The following is a 24,106-nucleotide window of genomic DNA, read 5'->3' on the forward strand; positions in this document are numbered from 1 at the left end:
CAAGTCTCAAGTAAAGACAGGCAAAAGTCGAGTCAAGTCAGGAACCTTTAATTTCAAGTCATTTCGAGTCGTTTTTATTTTATATTTTTTTTATAATTTGCAATTATACATAAAATTCCAATAATAGACCATTTGTTCGTTTTAAAATATGTATTTATCTCAAATGATAGAACATGTGTAGCTGAACACAAAGTATAAAAAACATTTTTAAATTGGACCACTTTATTGCCCAGTTCTGTTAAACTTGATATTCAATAAAAAAAGACGAAAATGCTGACATTTCCACAGCACAATACAAAGAACCATAACAGCAGTTTTTTCCTCTTTTCTCTGACCTGCCAAAAACAATATATTGTCAATATAATTTCCCAACGTATAGATGTCTTCAAATACACCAACCATCCTTAGATGATACTAGACCCGGCTCATCATCATGATGGGACAGAGAGACTCTGTTCCCTGTGTTCAGGTCCAGAATCTGCTTTCTGTTCCGGAGCCCCGCTCACTATCCACCGGCTTCCTGAGCTAACACGGTGCACATTATTTGTGGAGGCATTTGAAGGACCGGATTTATGGTAAATCATCACCAATTTAACCCGGAGTACACATGCTAACACGAAGTTAGCTAAAGTCAGCTATCTTACAGCAAAAGAAAAGCGCCACCTACCGATCTTTGTGAAGCTTCAAATGCCGGACAAAGTTGGACGTCGTGGCATCTCCATCCGATATTCTCTTCTTGCATGTTTTACAAGTTGCAGTTCGTTTTTTAGTCGAAAGTTCATAACCTACGTAGCCAAAAGAAATTACTCGCGGAAGCATATTCGAGCGGATATTTCGTATTTCGTTCCCTGAGCTCTGTAGCTTTGCCGCGTTTTTTTAAACGTCCAAATCCTGTTAATTTGATTGGTTGTGCTGCAGCTACGTACACATACATACATAAGGAGAGAGGAAAACCATAGTGACGGTCTGCGCATATTGATACGGAATGAGTGACATTAATTAATGACGCCACTTTATAAATAATGTGTTTTAAATTTTAAGACTTTGAGTAAAAAATATCAAGTCTTTTCAAGTAAACAGCTTCAAGTCGAGTCAAGTCCCAAGTCAATGGCATGAAAGTCAAAGTCAAGTCCGAGTCTTTGAGCATTTTTTCAAGTCAAGTCTCAAGTCGTGATTTTAACGACTCGAGTCCAAGTCATGTGACTCGAGTCCCCACCTCTGCACATTACGGTCAGCTTTCGCGGAGGTTTAACTTTTTACGGTGAAATTAAACCAAAAACGTATTTAAGTCTCGTTATAAATGATAAAACCTAATTTTAAAAAACCCCCAAAGATGCCGAAAGCCAAAGTACTTACAGTTCTCGAGCAATAAAAAGTCCTCTTCTCGTCCTCCGACTTCAACTGACCAACTGCAACGTACGTGAGCGGCTTTTCTTTTTTATAACGTTGATGACGTCATTCACGTCGACGTCAAGCCAACTTAACAAAACATGGAGGCTTATTTCCCTGTATGTTTGACCTTCTTTGGACGATTTACGTTGCTCTTTAGTCTCGTTTTGAATTACTTTTACATTTTGTTTAAATCGCAAACAAAACCCACATAAAAAACACAGACATTATTTTCATCTTTATTATTATTATCATCTTTAAAAAAAAAATTACGCTATAAATTTACACATTTATAACTTTACACTTTAACGCAAAATCAAAATCTTCAAAAAAACTGAAAGAAATGAAGAAAAAAAACTTAATCACTTAATCAAAAACTTAATTTGCCGTAGCATTTGTGTTGTATCTCGTCAATCTTGTCGAAGTAAGTAACCATTCCTTCACCAGTCTTTGCATGTAACCTCTCTGATTAGGGTTACTTGAGTAGAAGCATTCCAACAGATCCACATTTTCATCTCTCACCCATGTTCCAGTAGCCCATTTGTCAAGGTTCCCCAACACCTGATGCAGACCTTGTTTGGCCGGGCGACGACTGAGCATCTTAGTATCTCTCATGGTATGAGGTAGGCAGTAGCTTGAAGGATCTTGCCTAAGGACCCAGACTGGATTCGAACCCCCGCCCTCTCGGATGATATACTGATGCTATCCAGTCAGCTATATAACTGACTGGATATATATATATATAGCCTTGGATATATATATATATATATATATGTGAGAGAGTATACAGTATTATGTTGACAAAATAAGAGTAATTCCACATGCACCTCTTGATCTGAATTTGTTTGCCATCAGAACAAGCTGACTTGCTCCAGAGATCTCTTTCTTGTCCTTCTGGCTGGACTCTGATCAATAGTCGCTGCTTTCAATATGTTCAAAAAAGCATGACTTGGGCAAGAGCCGAGGTGATTTCCAATAACATTGTGCTCTTAATTTCTTTTGTTCTTTGCTGAAGAAATCCAGCTACTTCTAACTTTTGTGTCTGTAGAGAAACTGTCTGTCCATGGGGGCAAACCTTGCATCAGTTCAGGACTTGAACGAGTACAATCAGATTCAGATTATAGTAACTGCAGCAGGTCACGGGGCCAAACAAGCATGGATTGGAGGCACTAATGCACAGGAGGTATTGTTACCAGTACATTTTATTTGTTGTGTATTTTGTGAAACATTGAATAAAATGTGTCATCTGCTGTATGTTGTCTTCCAGGAGAGTATTTGGTTGTGGAGCGATGGAAGCCGTTTCGACTACACACACTGGTGTTCTGGACAGAATAATAATGATGGAGGCAACCAGCGCTGTTTACAGATAAACTATTCAGGTATAAGAAAATATCAACCCACTCTGTTTTATCGGTTGGTAAGATGACTCATGGGTAAAACTAATTTACTGTGCATGTGAACTTTTTAGTTGACCTGCATAAACATTTACTGAATTTACAGAAGGAGCTTATATTATTTTTCTTGTGGCAAAAGGGTTTTTATGATGTGATGTGTGATTTCTTTTCTTGTTCCTAGGTGCAAAGTGCTGGGATGACCTGGGGTCTAATCACAATCTGCCTTCTGTCTGCGCCAAGAAACCCTGAAAACTGTGAGGTTCCCAAAGAGGCCAGATTTAAAACAGAACCAGTGGAGGGTCAGTGCTTTTTGTTTCTGTTTTCCTGCCTTTTTAACCTTCAGAAAACCCAGAGATATTTCTGCTTCTTTACTTCCTATAATTTCTCTCTTTAATGCAACCTAGAGAATGAAGCGACAAGCAAACAGCAACTGGATTGTCTCTCTGTAATAAGATCAGACTGAATGAGTCATAAGAAAGAATCATCTATGCAAAACTTTCTACTATTCTTTGGCCAAGCAAAATAAAACTTTTACGGTTTATTCTGTCTTTGTGTTTTGTTTTGTTTTCTGAAACATTTTCTGTTTCTTGAGAATCAGAATTTCTATCAATAGTTGGCTTATGTAATTATCAAAAATTACAATATTATTAATGAGATTATTAATAATGTTCAACTTTCTTTAGTTGAATCAGGAATTATTAAGTCAAACTTGTCAATATCTCGTGAACAAATGAATAACCTGATCAGGTTTTCTGGGTCAATAGAACCCCAGCATGTTGTACTATTTTACCTTTGTATGGAAGCCCAGAAAGCCCAAATGAAAAAGATAAAATCATCTTATAACATGGGTATCAAACTCATTTTCATTTAGGGCAATATCAAGATCATGAATGTCCTCAAAGTACTGACTGAATTGATAAAAGCATCAGTTTGCCTACAGACACGATGAATATTATTATCAACTTTTGCAGATGTGCCCAAAGCTGGATGGCAGAAAGACGATTCTTTGACGTGCCATCCATAGCTGCGCTGCTGCAGTATAAAGACTCTGTTAAAAAACTTTAACAGGGAAATGTGGGTATTATTAAATTAGTGCAGTGCGCCACAGCAAAGGGAAAAATGACGCAGACCAACAGTTGAAGAACAACTCAAAAAGACTCATATTCTTTTTCTTGTTCATCTATTGGCTATGCTAGATACAGACCCATTGTCATAGCAACTGACCGACAATAGCTTCACTAGTGTGTCAGAAATCAACACCAAGAAACGTGCAAACTATTCCCATACATGGAGTATTACATTTTCAGGCTTGATGTTTTATTTACGATTATTAATAAGTGGCTATCTGAACACAGCAGTGGTTGATTAGCCAATTTAAACACCTGCACTACTGATGAACTGTCAGAGAGTTGCCTTTGTTTTTAACAGAACCGGATACACCAAATTCCTCAGCACATCTACATGTTAAGGTTGTCAAAGTCAAGCTAGCATAACTAGCCTACTTCCCGCTCCCTTTTCTCTAAATTAAAACTTTTTCCTGACCTGTGAAATGTGATACTCTTTGACCTTTTTATCTAGTTGTTGTAGTGAGTCCCTTTTTCTTTATATGTCAGACGTACATGGGACTTTCAACATCAATGTGCGTTTGGATCCGGGACTTTCCCACCAACCATTCTCAGGTGGTGATAATGGTTCTCCACCCTGGTTCTCAGTGCAGGCACACCACAGGGCTGTGTGCTCAGTCTGGTTCTGTTTACACTGTTCACCCATGACTGTGCAGCCATCCACTTCTCTGACAGGGATCCAAAGTTTGCAGATGATACAGCTGCAGTGGGTCTGATTCGGCCCGGTCTCTAGAGGCTGTCCAGTCTCTCTTATGCAGGTTCAGATGTGGGAGCACACTTTGCTGATTGGCTGTGGAGCAGCAACCACATTGGACCAGCAGATGATGACCGTACCAATCAATATTGGCCCACCTATAAAAGACTCTGCAACCATTCCTCCAGTGGGGCAGCTTTTATGGAGCTGACCACTTTGCTTGCTTGTTAGCCTTTTTGAAGACTGTTTTGGGCAGATTTGAAGTCTTTTGTTCTGCTGACCCACTTTGTTCTGCTGGAAGATTGTGCTTGAGGGGTTTGGTACTTCTTTAGTATTTATTTTTTTCTTTTGAGTTGTTTTGAGTTTAAATGAACATGTTTGGTTATTTTTGGTCATTTAATTAAGTTACACTTGACCTGCTTTAGCTTTGTTAGTTCTATATTTGAGTGTTATTTGGGTTAAGGTGTACAGGTTGTTTGTAAAACCTTCTTTTTGTAATAAACCATTTTAAATTCTACCTTTTCTTTCTCTGGACACATTTATGTTACCTAGGAAGGACCTGATAACAATGATGAGACCCTGTAGAGAGAGGAGATCCAGCACCTGTCCCAGAGGTGTTCACTGAACCATCCAGTACTGCAGAAGGCACTCTGCAGTACTAGGACGTCCTGAGTCATGTTCGTTTATTGCTTTATTCCTGGACTAGTGACAAACCTGATTGGCTGCTCCTTGTGTAAAGGTTTAAGGATAAAATGTTTCTCTTATTGTCCACAGAAAAAGTTTTTGTGGCAGCCGCATATTTCCACGCCAGGGAAGATATGTGCAAATATTGACGCAAACTTTGATGCAAAGTAAATTTTTATAGATGCCGACTTGTGTGTAAAATATGGCGCCACACATTTTTTGCGTGCATGCATGATTTCTACATGAGGCCCCTGGACCTTAAAACAAGAACTGTTGTTAGAGCCAGAAATAATTTGCTTTAAATTATCTAACAAAGATTCTTGTTATTTGTTGATGAATGTATTTTATTCAGTTATTCAAACTTTTCAGTTGGTTTAAATCCTTTTATGATTTAATTATTTTAATCTTAAGTCATCTTAGAGATATAAGATATGTTTTTTTCTGAAAAAAAAGAAACACATCTTATTTCTAAAAACTATCACTATGTCCTGACAGCATAACATGAGACGCTCTGTGAAAACATCCAGCTCCACTGCTCTATGGTCCTACTACGATCTGCAGAAATACACTGCTCTGTCAGAAACAACCAATCAGAGCAATGAGGAAGGTTATAGCGCTAACAATCACTTTCTGTATATGCTGCACAAACCCTCCTACTTTCTCTCTGCTTTGTTACAGCTGGTTCACCACAGGAATGCTTGATATGAAAGCTCAGCTAGTTAGCATGACTATCGATGATGGTGGGTAAACTGTTTCTGTAACAATAAGGATCGCACCAACCCACTACAGATCGGTGCTGCCTGTGGTGCTACTGTCACGACTTCCCACAGACAGACACCTGATGGATTCCAGTTTCACCAGTGGACTATAGGAACTGCATCCCCAGCATTCATAGCTTAATGTGGTTTAAGTGTCTGAATAACTTGATTCCTATCAAGCCATAAAACAGGCAGAAGACAAATGCTCTTGACTTTAATTAACAATTAATCAAAGTTTATGTTTGGCCTCATTTTTTCACCCATTTGGTGGAAAAATGTCACCACTAAAATTTTACATATTCCACCAAAAATGGGTAAAAATCTTTGGGGACAAAATACCTTTGGATGTAGTTTTACTCTATCATGCTATTTACTTTTATTTGAGTAAAATGTCTTGCTACTCCACCCTTTGAGTAACTTCACTAAATGAAAAATATGACTCTGTTATTGGCAGAATCGCGCTTCTGCATCGGAGGCTGAGGCGCGATTCTGCCTCTGTTAAAGGGCTTTAACAGAGTTAAACTCTAACAGAGACTCTGTTAGAGTTTCTGTCGGAGGTGGACGCGCGTCTGCCTCTAACAGAAGCGTGTCTGCGTGTTAAAAGAAGACACGCAGACATTAGTAATTTGCAGAATTCACTCACTCATATTTAACTTATCTGACGACGTTCCTGTGTTTATTTACTAGGTTGTTATTCTAACTCCTGGTCCTTAAAGTTTCTGTCTTGTTATGTAGCAGATTGTCTCAATAAATGACCGAAAATTAAATAAAACAGGTTTATGCTGCTCACATGATCGGATGTGGACGCACCGTCTGCTAAACACTGATGTCGACTGGCAAAAACAGGGAACTAAATTTCCGGGTGTACGTGGGTTTCTGAGGAAGAGGCGGAAAGGGTCAGTGACGTCAGTGACGTCAGTGAAGTAACCCGCCTATAGTTTTTGACGGTCGCTGTTCTGAGACAGTGTGAGTGGAGCAGCAGCGGACCTCAGTGCAGGCGGTGCATTCACAGCCGATCAGGTGAGCATCATAATGTTTACAGTTAATATGTTGTAAAATAAAAGTATAGATTTTCAGCAGTGCAGAAAAACGAATAGAAACTAAGTACAGAAAAAAAAAACGTGTCTGAGTAAAGACCAGATATTTTAGTTGTTCCTGATGTTCTGCTGCCTCCTCTCCTCTTCCTCTCTCAGGATGAAGATGTCTCATTAGTTTAGTTTAGTAAAATGATTCATATTAAATTTAATCCTAGAGATTAGTCTTTAGGATTAAATCTTTTTGTCTCTTTGTGTTTCGACCAACTGGATATTTGCTGAGAATCACACAAACACAAATGCAGCACAGCAGATTTCCTTATAGAGGAATGATTCTCTTCACAGCTTCAGCTTTATTTTCTTTGTGGTTCGTTTGCAATGTTGTTATTTAAAATACATTTTATTGTCACATTTTATTTGAAAAGTGTGAAAAATATGTGAAAAACTTAGAAAAAACTCAACAAACTATTCCCAGATTTCACTCTCTGGTGTGAGTCCAGTTGTTCCTTGTATTGTTAGTGATGATGTTCCTGATGTCCTGCTGCCTCTCCTCCTCTTCCTCTCTCAGGATGAAGATGATCTCCAGGATCCTGCTGCTCCTCATCCTCAGCTCATGTCTCTGTGGTCAGTCTCCATCTTGTCTTTGTGACAGAAAGCTCTCTAGATGGAGCTGAAAGACTCCCATGTTCCAGTTCTCAGTGTGTCTGCTCCTCTCTTTCCCTCTCTGTCTCCTCAGCAGCAACATTTGTAGTGAATGTGACACAGAGCAGCTATCAGGCAGAGGAGAACCACAGCATCACTCTGGAGTGGACCTTCACCACCAAGACTCAGGGATCCTGGAGGGAACTGTTCATCTACTGCAGCTTGGTGGCTCCTCATAAAGAACTGGTTCTGTATCAGGTCCATGAAGGTGTTGAGATTCCAGATTCTCAGGATGAACAGTTTTCAGGACGAGTCCAGATTGACAAAGACGTCCTCAGAGAAGGACGAATCAGACTCCATGTGTCCAGACTGAGGACTGAAGACTCTGGTCTGTATTTGTGTGACGTGAAAACTGAAGATGGATTCAACTCTGGAAGATGTCGACTCAACGTTACTGGTGAGTCATTTGGTTAGATTTTTATTTTTTACTTTGAACTTTTTAGGTCTTTGTTGAGCATAAATAGAAACTGTTTTTTAGTGAAATGCTTTAGCCTCTCTTTATTAAAGCTTATGTTTGATCACATCTCTAAGCACTAGAGGTCAGTAAGTTGACCTCACCATAGAGTGGTGATTCTAGATCAAATTCACCTGGGAATCACCATCTTGTATGTGCTGCTCACACCTTTCTCCCTGCTCTTGGCTACAGCTCCTCCTCCACAGTGAAGCGCTTTGAGTGCATAAATTTTAGAAATGTAAATGAAGGACGACTACCACAGCTTCTCAGGGCCATGATCTCCACGGTCCGAGTCTCCTGACTCTCACAGGGTTTGGTACTCACAGCAACGGTACATTTTAGTTTATGGGGCTTTATGCATCTGAACTTTTTGTGCGCCGCACTTTTCTAAATTTCTCCGTTTTAGTGTGAAAACTGTGCACTCCTTTAAACATGAGGCCCCAGATCTGTTGTTCCAGTCCAGGTCAGAGTCCAGTGTCTCTCCTTGGTCTCTCCTGCTGCTGTGGAAGTGGACCGGTTCACTTTGACCTCTGACCTTTTTGTTCTGTTTTCTCTGTCCTGTAGTTCATAAAAACATCTCAGCTGTTCCTGGACAGAGCGTCTCTCTGCCATGCCGACTCCCCAACATCAAACCTGCTGTGGTTGTGCAGTGGACCCGACCGGACCTGGAACCAGAAGATGTCCTCCTGTTCAGAGATGAGCAGCCTGACCCAGAGAACCAGCATCCATCTTTTAGGAACCGGGTGGAGCTGCAGGACAGACGGATGAAGGACGGAGACGTGTCTTTGCTTCTGAGCAACGTGACGACCAGCGACTCGGGAAAATACGAGTGTCGAGTTTTCCAGAGAGAAGCAACTGGCAGGAAGAGACGCACTTTGACCTTTGACCCCATCTGGATCGTCTTCCTGGATGTGGCGCCTCCTACAGGTGAGTTTTCATGGTTTCTATATTCCAGTGAAAGAAGGAAGCTGCATAAAGTGTTTTAATGTTCAGATCAGTGAATCTTCTTAAAGGTGAAAATGTCTTTAGAGTCTCTGTGGGGGCTGTGGCTAATCTAAGGGGGAATATCCCTTTAAGGCCAGATGTGGTTCTGGTTCTGCAGTGAACCTGTCAGACCAGATGTTTGTTTTCTAAAGCTGCTGCAGAAAGCAGCTGGTCTGAGAGCAGCAGATGAAGAGAAATGGATTCTGACCTTCAGCTCTGATTCTGTTTTACAGAAAACGAGGAGGAAAGAAAAGAAGATGGAAGCAGAAACAAACATGTTGGACTGATTTTTGTAGCCGTTCTGATTATTGTAGCCGTTCTGATTATTGGTTTGATTCTTCATCATTATGTTATTAAAACAAAAGAAGAGGAAACAGAAGATGAACAGATCACTGAACTCAGTGAGTGTTAAGGACGGTTCTAGTTCAGAGATCCCAACCTTGATCCTCAGAGTTCAACATCCTCCATGACTTGAATGTGACTTTGCTCTAACAACTTGATTGCAATGATTGCATCAGCTCCTCTGCAGGCCATCAGGTTCTGCTGAGGAGTTTTAATCATTGAATCATTTATGTGGCTACAGGGAAAGTCCTAAAGCCTGCAGGACTTTGGGCTCTGAGGACCAGGGTTGGGATCACTGCTCCAGTTGACCCAAGATTGGTTTCTTCAGCTGTTACAGTCGATATCTTGATGCAGTGAAAGTGAATTTTGGTATTTTGAACAAATCAGTTTAAAGAAGCAGGAACACATTTATTAAACATGTATGCACAAAGAAACAGTTTTGCAGCTTAAGAATCAATAATTTTATCTCCTGACTTTGTTCAAAACTGAGTGAGAAGAAATTTAAACTGTTATTATTCTTCAATATAAAACATGTATGTATGATCTAAGAATAATATATTCCATATTATTTTAGTTTCTTTATTTCCTCCATAACTATTTCAAGATAGTTATATCTTCATATAACTTTGATTATATTGTCATATAAATATATTTATGCTTGTATATTGTTTCCTTTCTTTAGCCTTGATGTTTCACAAAGTCACTTCACATGTTAATGTTCACATGCATTTCAATGTTATTCCATCCATCCATCCATCCATCTTCTTCCGCTTATCCGAGGTCGGGTCGCGGGGGTAGCAACTTCAGAAGGGAGGCCCAGACTTCCCTCTCCCCGGCCACTTCTTCCAGCTCCTCTGGGGGAATCCCGAGGCGTTCCCAGGCCAGCCGAGAGACATAGTCCCTCCAGCTTGTCCTGGGTCTTCCCCGGGGCCTCCTCCCGGTGGGACGTGCCCGGAACACCTCACCAGGGAGGGGTCCAGGAGGCATCCTGGCCAGATGCCCGAGCCACCTCAACTGGCTCCTCTCGATGTGAAGGAGCAGCGGCTCTACTCTGAGTCCCTCCCGGATGACTGAGCTTCTCACCCTATCTCTAAGGGAGAGCCCAGACACCCTACGGAGAAAACCCATTTCGGCCGCTTGTATCCGCGATCTCGTTCTTTCGGTCATGACCCAAAGCTCATGACCGTAGATGAGGGTGGGAACGTAGATCGACCGGTAAATCGAGAGCTTCGCTTTTTGGCTCAGCTCTCTCTTCACCACGACGGACCGGTACAGCGCCCGCTTGACAGCAGTCGCTGCGCCAATCCGCCTGTCGATCTCCTGCTCCCTTCTTCCCTCATTCGTGAACAAGATCCCGAGATACTTGAACTCCTCCACTTGGGGCAGGACACCCCCCCTGACCCGGAGAAGGCACTCTACCCTTTTCCGGCTCAAGACCATGGCCTCGGATTTGGAGGCACTGATCCCCATCCCGGCCGCTTCACACTCAGCTGCGAACCCCTCCAGCGAGAGCTGCAGATCACGACCCGATGAAGCCAATAGGACCACATCGTCTGCAAAAAGCAGAGATGAGATCCTAAGGCCACCAAATCGGATCCCCTCAACACCTTGGCTGCGCCTAGAAATTCTGTCCATGAAAGTAATGAACAGAATCGGTGACAAAGGGCAGCCCTGGCGGAGTCCAACTCTCACCGGAAACGAGCCCGACTTACTGCCGGCAATGCGGACCAGACTCTGACACCGGTCATACAGGGACCTGACAGCCCGTATCAAAGGGCCCGGTACCCCATACTCCCGGAGAACCCCCCACAGGGCTCCCCGAGGGACACGGTCGAACGCCTTCTCCAAGTCCACAAAACACATGTAGACTGGTTGGGCGAACTCCCATGCACCCTCCAGGACCCTGCCGAGGGTGTAGAGCTGGTCCAGTGTTCCACGACCAGAATGAAAACCACACTGCTCTTCCTGGATCCGAGGTTCGACTATCCGACGGACCCTCCTCTCCAGGACCCCTGAATAGACCTTGCCAGGGAGGCTTAAGAGTGTGACCCCTCTATAATTGGAGCACACCCTCCGGTCCCCCTTTTTGAACAGGGGGACCACCACCCCGGTCTGCCAGTCCAGGGGAACTGCCCCCGATGTCCATGCAATATTGCAGAGTCGCGTCAACCAACACAACCTTACAACAACATAAGAATGTTATTCTTATTATTATTCATATCTGCATTGTGCCCTCCTTCTCTTTCTGCTAATTATTATTGAATATTTTTGCATAGTAATTATGTGTGAATGTTATCTTTTGGGTTTATTTTCAATAGGAATTTAATGTATATGATTTTGTATAAAGTGTGTTTTTAATCTTACTGTATTAAATATCCTTATTGTTTTTTTCTAAAGTGTGATTATCAACTGCAGAGTAATTTTATATCTTTTATTCCCAGATCTATACAAAGTAGAATAGTTAAAGTAAAGACATAGAGGAATATAGAATATGCAGGAATTTCAGATCTAAAATATAAACTTATTCTTCCAAGAACTGCAGTAAATATGATCAGATTTGATCAGACAGTTTATATGAGGTTTCCAGCAGATTTTATTTAATTCACTCTTTCAAAATGTTTATTTTTAGTTATGAGTTCTACATTAAATTGTACATTATTCCTTCCAAACAGTATAAACTTTGTTTTATTCAGGTATATTTAGAAATTATTTCTGTTAAAACTCAGGTCTAGTTTGTGTCTTCAGTCCTAATTGGATTGTTGAATTACTGATCACAAAAACATTTAAACTTCAATCATTTAATTTATGTATGTTGATATTTTGTTGCTGAGCTAATAAAATATTCAACTTTTCTTGTTTCTTTGTTTTCAGTGTTTTTCAAACTTTTCTCAGTTAAATCTTTATCTTTATAGTTAAATAAATAAACAGGAAGTAGAAACATAGAATCTGATGAAAGATGTTCAATTAATGCATAAAAATAAATTAAATCAACAAATGTTACTAAATTATTTCATGTTGTTTCCTGATTCTGTTTCATGTAAACTGAAGTGAAGATCACAGAGTGAAGCATCAGGATGAAGCTGCTGATCAACTGATCAGATCAATATTTAATAATCACGTCTTAAAGCTGTTAGAAATAAACACATTTCATTAAAGAAACATTTCTAAATCTGTGTTTTCACATCAGAACTGAATAAAGACAGAAAGGAGGAGAAATACTAACTTTCACTGCTGAGCAGCTTTTAGTCAGAGCTTAGAGCGCCACCATGTGGACAAAACCACACATTGCAGCTGATCTCTGCTGAGGTAACATCATTTACTTCCTGGTTGGATCTTTATAGATTTGACTGATTTTGGTGAATATTATTATTCTGCATCCTCGTCTTCTCAACTTTGTTGATTTATTTCGTGTAAACAGATTTACTTACAATAAGATGAAACAAGCAGCAGGAAAATAATCATTTTAACCAACTTGTTAAACCAACTGTTGGTTTAACCAACTGACTGAAGCAGCTTGAAGTGAAGAAACACAATGTCTGGTTCATCTGTGGACATTTTGTAGAAAAAGTGCATTAATGAGTGAATGTTTAAGGTGATCAGGCTGATCAGATGGCAGATATTATGGCTGCATGAATAATTAGTATTTATATGAACATGCTGGTCCCTAGTGGGGTTTTGAGGGCTGCTGCTGCCTGTCACCACTAGGTGTCACCCTAGACAGTATATAATGAAATAATGGATATAATGATGGCTTTGGAAACGTCCTTTTTTTACCCTGAAAGTTTTCTTCTAGTATATGAACTGGAACATGAGAGAAATTTACAGAAAGAGAAAATGTTTTATTCAATATGAGAGCAAAGCTGCTGGTTTGATGCTCAGACTGTCTCTCACATCAGTGATCAATAAAGTTTAATGAGAGAATCTGGAGAATTAAAGTCATTGGATTGAACCACTAACACAGATTATACAGAATAATGAAACCATTCAGCTCAAAATTGGATCCTAATGAATATTTGTTTGTTTTAAGAGCCAGAAATGATAATTTGTTTGTTTTTGTTCATTTTTATGAAGCCAGTTGTGCATCAAGCCAGCAGGTCGTCATCATGTTGAAAACTCAGTTTAAAGATTTAAAGATGAGATTCTTTGATTTAGAAACATTCATCGTCTCAAGTTAATTCAGCATTTTTATCTGTTCTGCTGCTTTGAACTGAAACTGAACATCATGGCAGCTGAGTCGTCGTTTCAGTGACTTGAAACAACATCATCTATAATTATTGTCTCAATATTACAGATAATAACATGCAAAGAAACTGTAACATCTGCAGTTCTGTCTTTATGAACAACTCATCTCCAAAAATATTTTCATGTTCATCAGATTTTCCTCATTCATGGTGAGACAAAGTCAAACAGCTCATCAGTGGTTTCTCTCTTGTTACAGAAGGAAATCATTCTTTAATTCAGTCTCTCTTCAGACTAAACAGTTTGACTTTAGTAGAAGCATTTTGTTCTGCAGGTGTTTGTTTAGAAACTTCTTGTTACCTTGAGTTACTCAGGTTACAGGAAATCAAACTACATGTGGAGAATATAATGGTAACAGCTCAGCTCTGTTCTGGTTGACAATGTCAGTCCGTGTCAAACTCTTTTCTGTTTTCAGAAAACAAGGCAGCTCTGTGATGAGGGACAAATCCTCTAACAGAGGCAGAAAAAATGTTTCTTTCTGTTTTATCAGAAATATTCTGACAGAATGTTTGTTTCTGACTTCAGGTCCAGGTTATGCATAACAGGAGGATGTTTACAGCAGCTTTATTTTATCTTTACAATATCATAAGAATCTACAGAACTGAAATGTGCAAAGACCTGATGCTGCAGTGACTGGTTAAAAATCACAGAATAAAAAATCAGCAGCAGATCTGTAATTGGAATACAGTTTAGAATTAGAGAAAATTCTGAATGTCATAAAAGAAAAGAAAAGAGGATGTAATAAACCTCTACAGTATTTCTGCAGACTGATGTAAAACCAAGACAAAAGCACCGCAGCACATATTCAGTCATATTATTCTCATAGGTTATAATCCACATCTTATTTATGATTGTTTTGTCATGAGGAGGTTAGTAACTAAAGGTCATTACAAGCTCAGAGTTTTGCATCCATCATATAGTAACATGTTTCCATTACACACAGGCTGATCTCCTCCATGTCACGATGCATTGATGCAGTAATTTATACTAGAGCTACATGTTTAAAACAAACATCTAGTGTTAGAAAATGTTAATTTTATGTTTTAATACTTTTTAGTTGAAAGGTTCAAGTCTTTGTTTAATTTAACTTGAGCAGAAAAAACAGTTTGTAACCTGAAAGTGAAACCTTCATGTTGCTAAAATAAACACCTCCTTCCTGTTTCCAGTCATGAGTGAATCTGATGAAACAATGTTTGTGTTCAGATTAGAGCAAAAACATTGCAGATAATAACTTCATCTACTGGACTTTCCTCACTCTCAACGAAGCCTCAGTCACTGTCTGATCGTCTCTCCTGCTGAAAATATTAATAATCACAGTGAGGAGAATCGGCTCAATACTCCACTACAAAGTAAGTATCTGAAACTAATATATCAGTTTTACAGTCTGTGTCTTTATATTTTTAATTTTAAATTGTCATACACTCTTATTGTTTACAAGCAGTGACTGATTCAATATCACTTTATTTTTTACTTTAAAATAGATTTAAAGTTAATAAAGTTGCTGCTATTTCTGTTTAGTAGAAAACAAACCTGGTTATTTTCAGATGCTTCTTTTTAGATTTTTATGAATTGAATTTTTAACAAACAAGATTGTTTGACAGAAATACTGAAAGAAGTTTCTACATATAAACAGAAATTACTTCTGTATGTTTTAAAAAGAAAATTAGGATGGAAATGTGTAAATAAAAGCTGAGCTTACAAAGAATATAAGCTTTTAGTTTTCTTTAAGCGCTCTACGAAAATGTTCTTTGTTTACACAGGCATTCAGTTTTTTAGGTTTAATGTCTCTGAGAGAAGATCATTTTTATGTTGACTGAAGCATTTTTAAAACAAAAGTTAAACTGAATCAGGTTTAAAGTTCAGAAATGTTCTGGTGTCATTTCAGGTCATTTCCTGAGAGAGATGAATCCAGAGAAACAGCTTCAGTCAGTCACACATCTTTTTCTGCTTTGGTTCACGTTTTATTGAGCTCTTGGATCCTGGCTGTGGCTGACAAACAGGAATCAAAAGGTTTGACGGTTCCTGAAAAAACTGAAGGTGGGGAATTAAAAACATTTGACAACAACATTTCACTGTCATCTTCCAACTCAGAGTTAAAAGTTTTTATTCAAGTCTATAAGAACAAATGTTCTGGGTTTGTTCCTGCTTTACTGAGCTGCTGAGAGAAACTTCTCTGGTTTAAACATTAATTTTGTTTTGAAAACTGTTTCACTCCTTCACCAAACAATCAGATCAACCACAGCAGCTTGTTAATCCCAGCAGGAGGCTGACTGACAAGGACGAGGGTCTAGTCAAAGTAAATAACAATAAATCTACCAACAGCATAACTTTGGATCAAAACAAGAAATGACAGAAAGTCACTTTGTTGACTTCCTGTTGTTGCATCAACACTTATAATGAAAAGCAAAGACAAACCTTAGAGACATGATCAGTGTGAACTCTTGTGATCTGCAGATCTGGATCAGGAACACGGTTGGATTTTATGTTGTGATGGATTTTATTAGTAAGTTTATCATATTTGTTTCTAGTTTTTCTTTTTTGACTTTAATACTTTGTGTAATATGACAGAAGATTAAAGTCATTGCAGGTTAAGAAACAAAAGCAACTAACTTATGTCAGAAAATGTTTATGTTTGTTTGTAGTAAATATGTGAAGTTAATCAAGATGTTTCTGAGTTTTATAGTAGCAATGTATTCCTCTATTTCTATATTTTTATTTTTATTGATCTATAATGGCCGTAGTACTCCGTGGTACTATGAACATGCAGTGGACAAAATATGTTTATTTACTATTTACTGTTATTGATAAAATCTCTTAAAGTCTGTAAAACTAGAAAGCAGAAAATTTGTTTTATTTTTCTGAGTCTCTAATTGAAGATCCTGAGATTTTTTTTTCTGAATGAAGTCAGACTGAGTTGTTATGAATCCAGATGTTCCTTGTATTGTTAGTGATGATGTTCCTGATGTTCTGCTGCCTCTCCTCCTCTTCCTCTCTCAGGATGAAGATGATCTCCAGGATCCTGCTGCTCCTCATCCTCAGCTCATGTCTCTGTGGTCAGTCTCCATCTTGTCTTTGTGACAGAAAGCTCTCTAGATGGAGCTGAAAGACTCCCATGTTCCAGTTCTCAGTGTGTCTGCTCCTCTCTTTCCCTCTCTGTCTCCTCAGCAGCAACATTTGTAGTGAATGTGACACAGAGCAGCTATCAGGCAGAGGAGAACCACAGCATCACTCTGGAGTGGACCTTCACCACCAAGACTCAGGGATCCAATGGGAAACTGTTCATTGACTGTCATTTTAGATCATCAGTAAAAAAAGGGGTAACAAAATATGTTCATCGTGATGTTGATGAGTTTCCAGAGTCTCAGCATGAACAGTTTTCAGGACGAGTCCAGAGTGACAAAGACGTCCTCAGAGAAGGACGAATCAGATTAAATGTGTCCAGACTGAGGACTGAAGACTCTGGTCTGTATCTGTGTGACGTGAAAACTGAAGATGGATCCAGCAATGCAGAATGTCGACTCAGCGTTACTGGTGAGTTCATGTTGCAACATCTGAACTTTATAAAGTCTAAATGCTGAAAAAGTGAAATGAAACTGAAAAGATGCAGCAAAGTTTTTCTGATATATAAAAAAAAACTTTTGTGTTTTTCTGTGAAATTATTTCTTCCTGTTTCTCTTGGTTTTTATTTACTTAGATTATTTTTTCCTCTGATTTAGTTTGAGGAAACTCAGACTGAGGTAAAAGTCCTAACTGGTTTCATCCAGAGAGTCGGAGAAAAATGAAAAGTTTTCATGTTTCTTTGTGACCAGAACCGACCCGGTTTATAAAGGTTAAAACAGAACCAAATGTTTCTGTGTTGTTTATATGGTTTCATGTTTAATTGTTTCCCATTAAACTTTATTCTTCTAAAGGTTTCTGTAATATTCAAACATCTCTTCTATCTTTCCAGCAGCTGCTGATGTCTCTCCAGTCCAGAGAACGACCTTGGATCCAGAACCAGAAGGTCGAGGAAGGATCGGCCTCCATGTTTCTCTGTTACTGACAGCAGCAGCAGCAGCACCGTTGCTCAGTGGGTCGAGGAAGGATCGGCCTCCATGTTTCTCTGTTACTGACAGCAGCAGCAGCAGCAGCTCTGATGGTCAAACTTTTCCTGACTCTCAGTTCAAAGGGTTGATATGGATGATGATCCTGTGGGCAGGAAGGAGCTCCAGTAGCAGTCTGTGTTGGACTGAATATGAAGAAGCCTCTGACTGAAGACTGTTGCTGTTTGACCAAATCATGGCTGCATGTATCAGACAGCAGAGAAAATAGTTCACTGAAACACTGGATGACATCATCAGGCTCCACAGTTTCCGCTTTGCTTTGCTTTGCTTTGTAGAAAATAGCTAGGATTACCAGGTAATCCTATCTGATCCTTTGTTCCTCTAAAGTTCCAGACACTACAACACTGGATTACCTGAATATCAGGTATCTGATCCTTTGTTTAATCCTTTGTGTAGTATGCCCCCATGGACTTCTGGACTTCTGGGTTGACTTCTGGGTTCCAGTTCCAGTTCCAGACAGATATCAGATACCTTTCTGTGGACTGCAGCAGGTCACGGGGCCAAACAAGCATGGATTGGAGGCACTAATGCACAGGAGGTATTGTTGCCAGTACATTTTATTTGTTGTATATTTTGTGAAACATTGAATAAAATGTGTCATCTGCTGTATGTTGTCTTCCAGGAGAGCATTTGGTTGTGGAGCGATGGAAGCCGTTTCGACTACACACACTGGTGTTCTGGACAGAATAATAAAGATGGAGGCAACCAGCGCTGTTTACAGATAAACTATTCAGGTATAAGAAAATATCAACCCACTCTGTTTTTTTGGTTGGTAAGATGACTCATGGGTAAAACTAATTTACTGTGCATGTGAACATTTTAGTTGACCTGCATAAACATTTACTGAATTTACAGAAGGAGCTTATATTATTTTTCTTGTGGCAAAATTGGTTTTTATGATGTGATGTGTGATTTCTTTTCTTGTTCCTAGGTGCAAAGTGCTGGGATGACCTGGGGTCTAATCACAATCTGCCTTCTGTCTGCGCCAAGAAACCCTGAAAACTGTGAGGTTCCCAAAGAGGCCAGATTTAAAACAGAACCAGTGGAGGGTCAGTGCTTTTTGTTTTTGTTTTCCTGCTTTCTTAACCTTCAGAAAACCCAAAGATATTTCTGCTTCTTTACTTCCTATAATTTCTCTCTTTAATGCAACCTAGAGAATGAAGCGACAAGCAAACAGCAGCTGGATTGTCTCTCTGTAATAAGATCAGACTGAATGAGTCATTAGAAAGAATCATCTATGCAAAACTTCTATTCTTTGGCAAAGCAAAAATAAAACTTTTACGGTTTATTCTGTCTTTGTGTTTTGTTTTGTTTTCTGAAACATTTTCTGTTTCTTGAGAATCAGAATTTGTATCAATAGTTGGCTTATGTAATTATTAAAAATTACAACATTATTAATGAGATTATTAATAATGTTCAACTTTCTTTAGTTGAATCAGGAATTATTAAGTCAAACTTGTCAATATCTCGTGAACAAATGAATAACCTGATCAGGTTTTCTGGGTCAATAGAACCCCAGCATGTTGTACTATTTTACCTTTGTATGGAAGCCCAGAAAGCCCAAATGAAAAAGATAAAATCATCTTATAACATGGGTATCAAACTCATTTTCATTTAGGGCAATATCAAGATCATGAATGTCCTCAAAGTACTGACTGAATTGATAAAAGCATCAGTTTGCCTACAGACACGATGCATATTATTATCAACTTTTGCAGATGTGCCCAAAGCTGGATGGCAGAAAGACGATTCTTTGACCTGCCATCCATAGCTGCACTGCTGCAGTATAAAGACTCTGTTAAAAAACTTTAACAGGGAAATGTGGGTATTATTAAATTAGTGCAGTGCGCCACAGCAAAGGGAAAATGACGCAGAACCGTTGAAGAACAACTCAAAAAGACTCATATTCTTTTTCTTGTTCATCTATTGGCTATGCTAGATACAGACCCATTGTCATAGCAACTGACCGACAATAGCTTCACTAGTGTGTCAGAAATCAACACCAAAAAACGTGCAAACTATTCCCATACATGGAGTATTACATTTTCAGGCTTGATGTTTTATTTACGATTATTAATAAGTGGCTATCTGAACACAGCAGTGGTTGATTAGCCAATTTAAACACCTGCACTACTGATGAACTGTCAGAGAGTTGCCTTTGTTTTTAACAGAACCGGATACACCAAATTCCTCAGCACATCTACATGTTAAGGTTGTCAAAGTCAAGCTAGCATAACTAGCCTACTTCCTGCTCCCTTTTCTCTAAATTAAAACTTTTTCCTGACCTGTGAAATGTGACACTCTTTGACCTTTTTATCTAGTTGTTGTAGTGAATCCCTTTTTCTTTATATGTCAGACGTACATGGGACTTTCAACATCAAAATGTGTTTGGATCCGGGACTTTCCCACCAACCATTCTCAGGTGGTGATAATGGTTCTCCACCCTGGTTCTCAGTGCAGGCACAACACAGGGCTGTGTGCTCAGTCTGGTTCTGTTTACACTGTTCACCCATGACTGTGCAGCCATCCACTTCTCTGACAGGGATCCAAAGTTTGCAGATGATACAGCTGCAGTGGGTCTGATTCGCTTAATACATTTCTTGGACAGTTAATTTTTACTTCTACTTGAGTAAAGATTGGTGAGATGCACAAAACGAGCGCAAACACAAAAACTATAGCATAAAACTCATAGCATGAAATGTAGCAGTAATACAACAATAAAGATTATTTTATGCACTTTTACAAAGTAAACTTGCTATTTCCTTTAAAGGAGCACTTTGGAAATGAAATTAAAGTTTCTGGAGCTTATTTGGATAAAGCCTTGAACTGGCCAGCAATTAAAGCTGAGGATGGAAAAACGCTGTATGCATATGCAATGTATTTGAGAGGATGTTGTAATGTAATGCAAGATTTACAGTACATAGAGGACCTTGAAATCCCATCAAACTTAAGGCTGCTAGCATCCAAACTACCTTATAAACTGCGAGAAAGATGGCGAACCACAGCTTATGAAATACAACAGAAAACTGGCACGAGAGTCAGATTTAAACATCTTGTTGAGTTTGTGGAAAATCATGCTAACATGCTTTTGGATCCTTTGTTTGGAGACATTCAAGACCAAACAACAACCAAAAAAACATTCCCAAGAGGCAAAGGTGAACTAAAATCAATAAGAGGTAAAAACAGCAGCTGTGCAACATCAATAGTTACCGAGAATACAGGATGTGCTATAAAGCAATCAGTTTTGCCTCCACCACCTCCTGAAACCACACCCAGTCCCATTATCCCTCACTGTGGATTTTGCGAAGGAAAACACAACTTAACTGACTGTTTGCATTTTAAAACAGAGTCACATGATAGTAAAGTTGAATTTTTGAGAAGTCACGGATATTGCTTTGGTTGCCTACGAAAAGGTCATTTAAGCAAAAATTGTAAGAGGAGACTAATGTGTCAAGTTTGTCAAATGAGACATCCAACAGTACTCCATATTAAAAGTGCAAAAGTTTCAAAGCAGGACAGTCAAACTGAGATTGAAGAAACTCCCATAAGCAGTGCTCTTGTTTCAGCAGGTGACTCAACCGGGGCCGGGAGAAAATGTGCACTTGCAATTGTTCCCGTCCGAGTTAAGGTGGCAAAAGGGGACAAATATATTCAGACCTATGCTTTCCTTGACCCGGGCAGCACTGCAACGTTTTGTACTGTAAGATTGATGAACCGACTAAATTTGAAAGGACGCAAAACAGAGATACTTCTGCGAACAATGGGACAGGAAAAGCCTGCAGAAACCTATGAGGTTAGAGGACTAGAGGTGGGAGATTTGAAGGGCTGTACATACTTGGACCTGCCGAAGGTTTACACACCTGTCTCAAAAGAAAACATCATCACACAAGCTGATCTGGAGATGTGGCCTCATCTCAGTGGTGTCCATTTAAAGAAAATTGAGGCAGACATTGAACTCCTCATTGGAACTGACATTCCTCGAGCATTAGAGCCATGGAAAATAATAAATAGTCATGATAATGGACCATATGCAGTGGAAACTGTACTTGGATGGGTGGTAACTGGACCACTTGGTGTTGATAGTACCGCAGAATATGCTGGGCCTATTGCAGTGTCAAGTAACAGAATTTCTGTTACTGAATTGAAGGATCTGCTCATCAGACAATATAACCAGGATTTCTCTGATAACTTATATGAGGAGAAAAATGAGATGTCTGTTGAGGATAAGTGTTTTATGGAGATTGCTTCTGGCTCATTGTATATTAAAGATGGACACTATCACCTACCACTTCCTTTCAGAAATAAAGACAAAGTTATGCCTGATAACTATAAAATGGTTAAGGAACGCACACAGCACCTTATGAAAAGGTTTAAGAAGGATAGGATGTATGCAGAAGAATACACATCATTTATGGAGGACATTTTGAAAGGGGCTATGCAGAAAAGGTTCCATTTGAGCAGCTTTGCAGGGAGGATGGACATGTCTGGTACATTCCACATCATGGTGTTTACCATAAGCGAAAGCACAAACTGAGGGTGGTGTTTGACTGTACATCCTCATATCAAGGAACCTCTCTGAACAAGGAGCTCCTCCAAGGGCCTGATTTAACAAACACCCTTATTGGGGTACTGCTAAGGTTTCGCCAAGAACCAATCGCAGTAATGGCAGACATTGAGGCAATGTTTTATCAAGTCTATGTGGATGAAAAAGACAGAGATGTCCTGAGGTTTCTGTGGTGGCCAGAAGGGAACATTAACAAACCTCTGGAGGTTTACAGGATGAAAGTTCACCTCTTTGGCTCTATATCATCCCCAAGCATCGCTAATTTTGCTCTGCGTCAAACTGCTACTGACAACCAGAAGCATTATTCTGATGAGGTTATCGAAACCATTAAAAGTAACTTTTATGTGGATGATTGCCTCCGATCAGTGGCAACAGTAAAGCAGGCAATGAAGCTTGTCACAGATCTCACCAAAATATGCAGTGAGGGAGGTTTCACATTAACAAAATGGATCAGCAACAACCATGAAGTGCTGGCAAGCATCCCTGAACATCACAGAGCTGGAGCATTTAAGGAACTAGACCTGGACAAAGAAAAGCTGAAAGAACAAATAACAGTTGAGTCTGCACTTGGACTCCACTGGGACACTCTCAGTGACACCTTCAGCTTTAAAGTAACCATCAGGAGTTGACCTGCTACCAGAAGAGGTATACTCTCCACAGTGAGTTCAGTATATGACCCATTAGGATTTCTTTCTCCTTTCGTCCTGAAAGCCAAACAATTACTCCAAGAACTCTGCAAAACCAAATATGGATGGGATCATGTCATTCCCCAGGAATTTGCAAAGCCTTGGCAAAGATGGCTCAAGGAGTTAAATCTGCTACATGACTTTCAAGTTGCAAGGTGCATAAAGCCTGAAAACTTTGATCCTGTGGAAACTGCTGAATTGCATCACTTTTGTGATGCAAGTGAGTCAGGCTATGGTACAGTAAGCTACCTCAGATTATCAAATCACCAAGGTCAAGTCCATGTCTGCTTCATATTTGGAAAAGCTAGAGTGGCACCTCTAAAGCAGATGACCATACCCAGACTGGAACTCACAGCAGCAACATTGGCTGTAAAAGTGGATCGAATGCTAAAGAAGGGGGAACCACATATTTTAGCTGCCTGAAATAACCTGTTCCCCATACATAACATGGGAGATAATTATTTTTCTCACAATCTCTTTAATTGTTCTTAGTCCCCCCTTCATCAGCAACAAATCCTGTGAATTTGGTAATATTTACTCTTTATTTACCAAACTTACTTGGGGGGAACCATATACGGATTTTTTCAAGTGGCTGAAATATATGGCATGACGCTCCCTCCTCAGTGGACGGAGGGAGGGCCGCTCTCTCGCTCCCTCCCTCTGTGGGAGGGCCCTGGTTCTGCACACAGGCTCACACTGGGCCCGTGTGCAGAACCAGTGTGGGAAGCTGTATGGATCAATGAACAAATTAAAACAGTTACACAAAAGTGTTTGACTGTAAAGATGGTTTGTAGTTTGTTTTGTTGCAACCTGAAGTGTGAAATAAACTTCAGTGGAGTTTGAAAACAAAATATGTGTTTAGGTTTATGTCTGGTTGAACGATGTGAGACCAGCTGATTTGTTTTCATCTTCAGTGGTTCATATTAAAATCAAAGTGGAAAATCTGCTTTAGAAA

The 24,106-nt window shown here is 39.5% G+C and overlaps 3 protein-coding genes across 7 annotated transcripts; all 3 read left to right on the top strand.

Annotated features, from left to right (window-relative positions):
• Window positions 1-2,228: 2,228 nt before the first annotated feature.
• LOC111610903 (ladderlectin-like) lies at window positions 2,229-3,147 on the top strand (the record flags this gene model as incomplete). The annotated part of the gene is made up of 4 exons (XM_023345973.1): window positions 2,229-2,354; window positions 2,438-2,577; window positions 2,662-2,768; window positions 2,965-3,147. Coding segments are annotated over 4 exons (441 nt in total), but the record flags the coding sequence as incomplete, so codon positions are not given.
• LOC111610904 lies at window positions 2,994-9,629 on the top strand. The gene is made up of 5 exons (XM_023345974.1): window positions 2,994-3,082; window positions 7,646-7,701; window positions 7,814-8,176; window positions 8,798-9,160; window positions 9,451-9,629. The coding sequence occupies exons 2-5, from the start codon at window positions 7,647-7,649 to the stop codon at window positions 9,627-9,629; spliced, it is 960 nt and encodes a 319-aa protein (XP_023201742.1). The 5' UTR covers window positions 2,994-3,082; window position 7,646.
• Window positions 9,630-16,207: 6,578 nt separating this feature from the next.
• Window positions 16,208-19,160, top strand: LOC111611197 (ladderlectin-like). 5 transcript variants are annotated; one of them, XM_023347029.1, is made up of 6 exons: window positions 16,727-16,851; window positions 16,964-17,329; window positions 17,748-17,801; window positions 17,872-18,439; window positions 18,524-18,635; window positions 18,833-19,160. In XM_023347029.1, exons 1-4 carry the CDS (start codon window positions 16,728-16,730, stop codon window positions 17,970-17,972), a joined length of 645 nt encoding a protein of 214 aa, XP_023202797.1. In that variant the 5' UTR covers window position 16,727; the 3' UTR covers window positions 17,973-18,439; window positions 18,524-18,635; window positions 18,833-19,160. The 5 variants fall into 5 exon arrangements, with proteins under 5 accessions (XP_023202798.1, XP_023202797.1, XP_023202794.1 ...); XM_023347026.1 differs by having other exon boundaries at window positions 17,748-18,439; XM_023347027.1 differs by having other exon boundaries at window positions 17,751-18,439.
• The last annotated feature ends 4,946 nt before the right edge of the window (window positions 19,161-24,106 follow it).

The sequence above is a fragment of the Xiphophorus maculatus genome, chromosome 14 (genome assembly GCF_002775205.1).
Source record: "Xiphophorus maculatus strain JP 163 A chromosome 14, X_maculatus-5.0-male, whole genome shotgun sequence".
NCBI classification, from domain to species: domain Eukaryota; kingdom Metazoa; phylum Chordata; class Actinopteri; order Cyprinodontiformes; family Poeciliidae; genus Xiphophorus; species Xiphophorus maculatus.

Coding starts and splice junctions, on each gene's coding strand:
- LOC111610904 (XM_023345974.1), top strand. CDS start 7,647: ATGAAGATGATCTCCAGGATCCTGCTGCTCCTCATCCTCAGCTCATGT. Junction 7,702..7,813: donor CCTCAGCTCATGTCTCTGTG/GTCAGTCTCCAT, acceptor CTGTCTCCTCAG/CAGCAACATTTGTAGTGAAT. Junction 9,161..9,450: donor GGATGTGGCGCCTCCTACAG/GTGAGTTTTCAT, acceptor TCTGTTTTACAG/AAAACGAGGAGGAAAGAAAA.
- LOC111611197 (XM_023347026.1), top strand. CDS start 16,728: ATGTTCCTTGTATTGTTAGTGATGATGTTCCTGATGTTCTGCTGCCTC. Junction 16,852..16,963: donor CCTCAGCTCATGTCTCTGTG/GTCAGTCTCCAT, acceptor CTGTCTCCTCAG/CAGCAACATTTGTAGTGAAT. Junction 17,330..17,747: donor ATGTCGACTCAGCGTTACTG/GTGAGTTCATGT, acceptor CTATCTTTCCAG/CAGCTGCTGATGTCTCTCCA.